Genomic DNA, 6,679 nt, shown 5'->3' with positions numbered 1-6,679 from the left:
CCAGCATCAACATACCAAGTGGGATGGCAGATAAGGCCTTATCACTGACTGACAGCTCCATCAGATACCGTGGCCATGTGAAGTAACTCTTCTGTGGGCTCAGCTGAGTGTGTCTCAGCGTTCCAACTGTTTACGGGTTTGACAGGTACAAGTTTGGGATTTTTTTCTTTCAAAAATGCAAAGTATTCAGACCACAGAATCGGAGAATTATTTCAAAAATCATTAAACCGCAGCACTCTAAAAGTCATTTATCTCCTCGATGCTGCCTAAATACACAGCCTCCACTGGTCAGTGGGGCACTTAGCTGTTTACATCATGCAGCTCTGCTCCCGTGGGTTGGTGGAAAACTTCTCTTCCATTACAAAGTGGATAATTGGCATTACTGGGCAGCGCTGTGTATTCATTATGTGATAGAGACAATCTCACTTTCCAGTAGCAAGGATAAGGCTTGCACAACAAATGGCTTTTTAAATGTTCCCAGCGTCACAGACAAAAAGAGATTCCTCTGTGATGCTCACAACAAGAAATGCTACCAGCAGTCTGACCAATCACAGCCCTCCATCAGAGGCTTTCCTTTTCTGAGGAGGTGCATCGGCCACAGTGGGATCCACAGGAGCACGATCGGGCCTTCGCAGGAAGAGGGTTTGCTTGGCAGGTAGGAATCGGATCTCATCGTCTGTGTCAGCAAGCAGCGGGGCCAAAGACGAGGCTCTAAGGTGGAGCAGAGAGGCACAGAGGACGTGGGGCGGACTGCCAGGATCACCTCCACGCTGGAGCTGCTGGCTTCTCCGTGTAATATTTCAAGAGGATTGTTGCTCGTGGTTGTCTCGTGCACGCCACTGTGACGCTGTCCAGCAGGGACACTGCACACACACAGAACCCCACTAAGAAAATACATCATTGTCCTTTAAATGCCATTCCTTGTTTAGAGGTTTTCCTGCTTATAAAGATGTGAATCTGACATCTTCACTATTTCAAAGTGACGCACATTATTATATATATATAAATGCATCCATTATGCATCCCATTAAAGGACTAGTCTGTAATTTAAGGGCTTATCTTTGGTTCCTGCTATCAGTCTGACATTGATTTGCAGTAATGTGAGCGTTAACTTAAAAAAAACAATTATTTTATTAGAAAGTAGATTTTTTGTCAGAAACCTTGAATTTTATATCTGCAAGTAACTGAAATTACTTGAAGGCAAAGAACAAAACTAGCAGACTGAATTATATTCCAATGAAAATAAATGATGTCTGTGTGTCTTGTACACATTTATCTGAAAAGCATTCATCAGGTGATGTAGGTGATTTAGCATCTTTGTTTCAGGAAGAAATCAGCTGGTTTAGCCAGGTGCAGCTTTACCACAGTCATGACACTGTTTACACCCACATCAAGCTTTAGTTCATTATTCAAACCCACGGCACGGACACCCTGGCACCTCAGGACATCTACAGCCACAGAGAGATGGGGGGGAGGGGGGTCACATACACCTGGTGGTTTATCCCCACTCAGTACCTCAGTATCAGTCTGCTGACAGTCAGCTGGGCAGGTGGCTGAGAGACAGACAGACAGACAGACAGAGAGAGAGAGAGAGACAGACAGGGAAAGAGACAGACGGAGAGAGAGACAGACAGGGAAAGAGACAGACGGAGAGAGAGACATTAGACCCCGGGGGGGGGGGGAGTGGCTGCCACTGGCCGTTTCTCGGAGCTGCTGACGGAGCAGCTCAGTGCAGACTGTGCAGGCCTACTCACAGTCTGCAACCTGCTCATCCAACCAGCTGCTGGTTCAGGTGAAGAGCACCCACCCACCGACATGTCAGGTGTTTGATTTGGGGGAAATGAGGAGTAAACATGTTTCACTGGCTAAAACAGCCCAGATTTATTCTGTTTACATGCTTTTACATTAAAATGGGCGATTAAAGTTTAAGAAGAAGATGGGATATTTTGTGGAGTTAATGTTTGTCAGGAGGGGATCTGGTGGAGGTCAGACCCCTCCTCAGGGTGGGGGTTAAAGGGCTGAAGTCAGGACGTCCAGCCCATCGCAGTCCTCCTGTCCCACTGCAGCTCAGGGGACGGTCAGTGCAGGCCTGTGGCAGGTAACAGCCTCAGGTCCACAGAGATGGCGATGATGATGAAGATGACCACCGTTACAGTTCATGAGGGTCAGGGTCAGTTCTGTCCCTCTGCTGGACACAGTTCTGGAGCCGGGGGGGAGCGGGACAGGGGGGGGGACGCAGGGCGTGGTGCTACTGCTTGAGCTCCAGAGCCCAGACGTGTTGAGGCCATCCTGTCCGACCTTTGCTCTTCTTATCGGCCACCGACGAGGAGGACGATGAGGAGGATGAAGTTGTTGAAGTCGTTTTTGGGATCTCCACCTGCAGACACGTGACATTTATGATTATCACCACACGGACCAGCACGCACACATCACAACCACATGATTACTCCATCTTTGGTGCTTCTTCAGATAGCAAAGATGGCAGCCTCCGTCTCCATGGCAACCCATTGGCTTTTACATCTTAGTTAGTTACTTAATTTAGTTCATTGTCTTAGTTTAGTTTAGTGTTTTATTTTTGTGTATGGCTCCTCACGTCCCACCTGTTGGACAGATTCCACAAGTTCAGGCTCATTGAGGTTAAAGCTCCACAGCACAGTTTACACACAGCCTTCACTGTGTGTGTGTGTGTGTGTGTGTGTGTGTGTGTGAAGGTTTTTATTAATATCAACATTCCTGTAAAGCATGTCAAATCTGGAAATTATTATTATCATTATTGTCATTATTATCAGCATATTTAACTGTATCCAAAATACATATATTATTACTATTACTGTAAAGTAGACCAGCATTCTAGTTTTATTATTATTATTAGACAGATTTATTTAAGGTTGGATGCAGTTTAAAAAGTCTGTCTGTGAACGTTTCAACGCCCTTTACAAAGCTCAGATCAGAGAGAGGAAAACAACAGCCGAGTTACCTCAGAAACTCCAGTAAGGACTCCAGGAATATCTCCAATATTAACTCCAATAATAAACCCAGGAATATCTCCAATACTAACTCCAATAATAAACCCAGGAATATCTCCAATACTAACTCCAATAATAAACCCAGGAATATCTCCAATATTAACTCCAATAATAAACCCAGGAATATCTCCAAAAGTAACTCCAATAATAAACCCAGGAATATCTCCAATATTAACTCCAATAATAAACCCAGGAATATCTCCAAAAGTAACTCAAATAATAAACCCAGGAACATCTCCAATATTAACTCCAATAATAAACCCAGGAATATCTCCAAAAGTAACTCAAATAATAAACCCAGGAACATCTCCAATATTAACTCCAATAATAAACCCAGGAATATCTCCAATACTAACTCCAATAATAAACCCAGGAATATCTCCAATATTAACTCCAATAATAAACCCAGGAATATCTCCAATACTAACTCCAATAATAAACCCAGGAACATCTCCAATATTAACTCCAATAATAAACCCAGGAATATCTCCAATATTAACTCCAATAATAAACCCAGGAATATCTCCAATACTAACTCCAATAATAAACCCAGGAACATCTCCAATACTAACTCCAATAATAAACCCAGGAACATCTCCAATATTAACTCCAATAATAAACCCAGGAATATCTCCAAAAGTAACTCAAATAATAAACCCAGGAACATCTCCAATATTAACTCCAATAATAAACCCAGGAATATCTTGAATAATAACTCAAATAATAAACCCAGGAACATCTCCAGTAGTAACTCCAATAATAAACTGAGTGACATCTCCATTAATGACTGTAATAAAAACTCAGTAAAGTAACAACCCAGATAATATCTCCAATACTAATTCCAATAATAAACCCAGATAATATCTCCAATACTAATTCCAATAATAAACCCAGATAATATCTCCAATACTAATTCCAATAATAAACCCAGATAATATCTCCAATACTAATTCCAATAATAAACCCAGATAATATCTCCAATACTAATTCCAGTAATAAATCCGGTGATATCTCCAGTAGTATCTGTAACAGTTGGTGTGATAGTAATTTCAGCTCCAGCACCAACAGTAGTAATGTCTCCGGTGGTAATTGTAATAATAATTGGACTGATATCTCCGGTACTGATTCTAACCCTAACTATAAATATATATATATCCTTTCAGGAGGATAATCCGGTCACTTGCTGCCTCTCTCTCTCTCCCGTGGCTGTGAGTCCTCCGCCGTCGGTCCTCGGCGCTGAGCGGCTCTGACAGTCTGACGTGTTCAAACCGGCCGCTAAAACCCCAGTTTTCCACCGGAGGTCCTGCGCTGAGGCCGAGCCAAGCGGGCCAGAGGTCCGGACCACGACTACACGACTGCACGAGTACACAACACACCAAGACCCCGACCCGCGGATCGGTCCTCCGGTCGGTCCTCTGCTCAGACTCTGCGGGCCGCAGCCGCTCTCACTACAGCTGAACTACCGAAAAACTCTCGTTCAAATGGTGGCGACAAGGGGGGCAATTATAATACCCCCCCCACCACCAAAAAAATATGATAATAATTGCAATAATAATAATAATAGCAGGCCTGTTATTATCTCTGTTGTCGTGTATCTGGACGCAAGAACAGGCGCATTAAAAAGCACAGACTCGGTATTTTACGGTGACTTTTAGTTTAATAATAATAATATTACTACTACTACTACTACTGATAATAATAATAATGATTATAATAATGATAATGATAATATTAATAATAACAGACAGTAATAACATAACATTAATATTTATTATTATTATTATTATCATTAAGACTGCAGACCTTCCTGTTGAATTAGAGGAAAATGAGACAGAAGGAATAAAAACAGGCCGTTGATTAGTCCTGTAATGGTTTGACAAACATCTAAAATCACAGCAAAGGCCCCTCTCACATATCATATTATTGAGGGAATGATCTCCTCTGTCTGTCTGTCTGTCTGTCTGTCTGTCTGTCTGTCTGGGACAGGGAGGAGGACAGAGGAGTAAATCAGCTGAAGGCTCAGTGGACAGTGGACCAGGTCCCACCAAGTCCAGACTGTGTACCAGTGCTCTTTTCTCACTCTTTTATTCCTGACACACACACACACACACACACACACAGCGGCCTGAAGGCTTTATAGAGGTGGATATCCAGGTGGAGGAGGTAAAGCATGTGAACAGTAGAGCTCCTCTGAAACCAGAACCCCAGCGAGCAGGACGCTCAGACCTGAGAGAAACTCTGTTTGTTTGGAAATCAGGCTCATGGTTTCACTGAACCACTCTGGGTAATTATCCATCTCTGCACCATGATGAAATGATTCAGGTGAAGATGACATGAAAACAGAATTATAACAAAAAACAGGGGGTCAAACTTTGGCTGAAATCAGGAGAACAGAGGAGCTCACAGTGAACGAAGGAGGGAAGGACGACACCCCAAATAAAAGCTGAGCTCAGAGCTGCAGCTCCAACGCACTGAGAACGAAGAGAAGGGCTCATGGAGAGTAAAAAAAAACACGTCTTAATTCTGCCTCTCACACACACACACACACACACACAGTATACTGTCCCTGAAATGAGGGGGCCATGTCCCCGGTATGTGCAGACCCACAGGTCCGTCCTCCTGAGTCCTCCTGAGTCCTCCTCAGCTCGTCTGAAGGAGAAGCAGTCCATCGGTCACACAGAGCAGCATGAGGAGCCTCCTCTGCTGCAGCTCCACTCTCTCTCTTCACAGCAAAGGCCCCTCTCACATATCATATGAGATATTCTGCTGAGGGGGGGGGGGGCTGGAGCTTTATCAAAGAGCTGACATGAGTTATTAACAGGACCACATCCTCCTATTAGTGATTGCAGTTTGAAATGTGAGGAAAAATTGCTTTCTGGCTTCAATTATGCAGCACACTTCCTACAGGCAGCACGTTAGGCGACACACAGGAAATAATTACTGAGCTCTCCTCTGCTCTGGATGGTCCTCGGCGCTTTGTGACCGATGGCGGGTCTGGACCGAGACAGGGACGGTGGACAGGGATGGGGACGGTGTGGTGGGACACTGCAGCCGCTCATCCCCAGTTAACCAGGCAGCTAGTTTGGATTAGTGAGTTTAGTGATGCTTGGCCGTGTTGGTGTGGGGCAGAACATTAACCCTGAGACGTGAGGAGGACCTGCGACTGAGGGAAGGAGAAAACAGAAGATCTGTCCGTCTGGATGGGGATGAGCACGGTGACACTCCTCAGGAGGACATGGCCTGAGCGGGGACCAAACTATGTGGGCACAAGCAGCCGTCAGGACCAAACCATCACTACGTGTTGGTGCTGGGAATAATAGTGGGGGGTGGACACGGCTGGACCGGGCCCCTCCAGGCTCCAAGCTGTCTGAGGATGGCAGCCAGTTTCCCCCTGAACTCATATGTGGACTGGACCGTTTGGACCGTACCATTATTGTCTGAACTCTGTTTATGTGCTTTAACTGGTGGAGCAGGAGGACGTCCATGTGTCCCTCAGTGGTCGTCAGTTGTCCCTCATTAGAACGTGTGTTTTGCTTGTGCTCACTACTGACTTCTTCAGCTCCTCACACACCGGCCTGAGGGTTCCCTCCATCTGTGTGTGTGTGTGTGTGTGTGTGTGTCAGTGATTCCTGCTAAGGAACACTCTTTACTGT

At 44.9% G+C, this 6,679-nt stretch overlaps 1 protein-coding gene across 1 annotated transcript in view; it reads right to left on the bottom strand.

The window, feature by feature from the left end:
• Window positions 1–2,214: 2,214 nt before the first annotated feature.
• hand2 (heart and neural crest derivatives expressed 2) overlaps window positions 2,215–6,679 on the bottom strand; it is a 6,594-nt gene continuing 2,129 nt past the window's right edge. Inside the window, exon 2 of the mRNA XM_070828084.1 lies at window positions 2,215–2,377. Coding sequence (XP_070684185.1) covers window positions 2,249–2,377 — 129 coding nt within the window. The 3' untranslated portion in view covers window positions 2,215–2,248. The remainder of the gene's footprint in view (window positions 2,378–6,679) is intronic.

This window comes from Pempheris klunzingeri, chromosome 3 (genome assembly GCF_042242105.1).
Source record: "Pempheris klunzingeri isolate RE-2024b chromosome 3, fPemKlu1.hap1, whole genome shotgun sequence".
NCBI lineage: Eukaryota > Metazoa > Chordata > Actinopteri > Acropomatiformes > Pempheridae > Pempheris > Pempheris klunzingeri.
The sequence above is the reverse complement of the archived record's forward strand: the minus strand, read 5'-3'. Positions and strand labels throughout refer to the sequence as shown.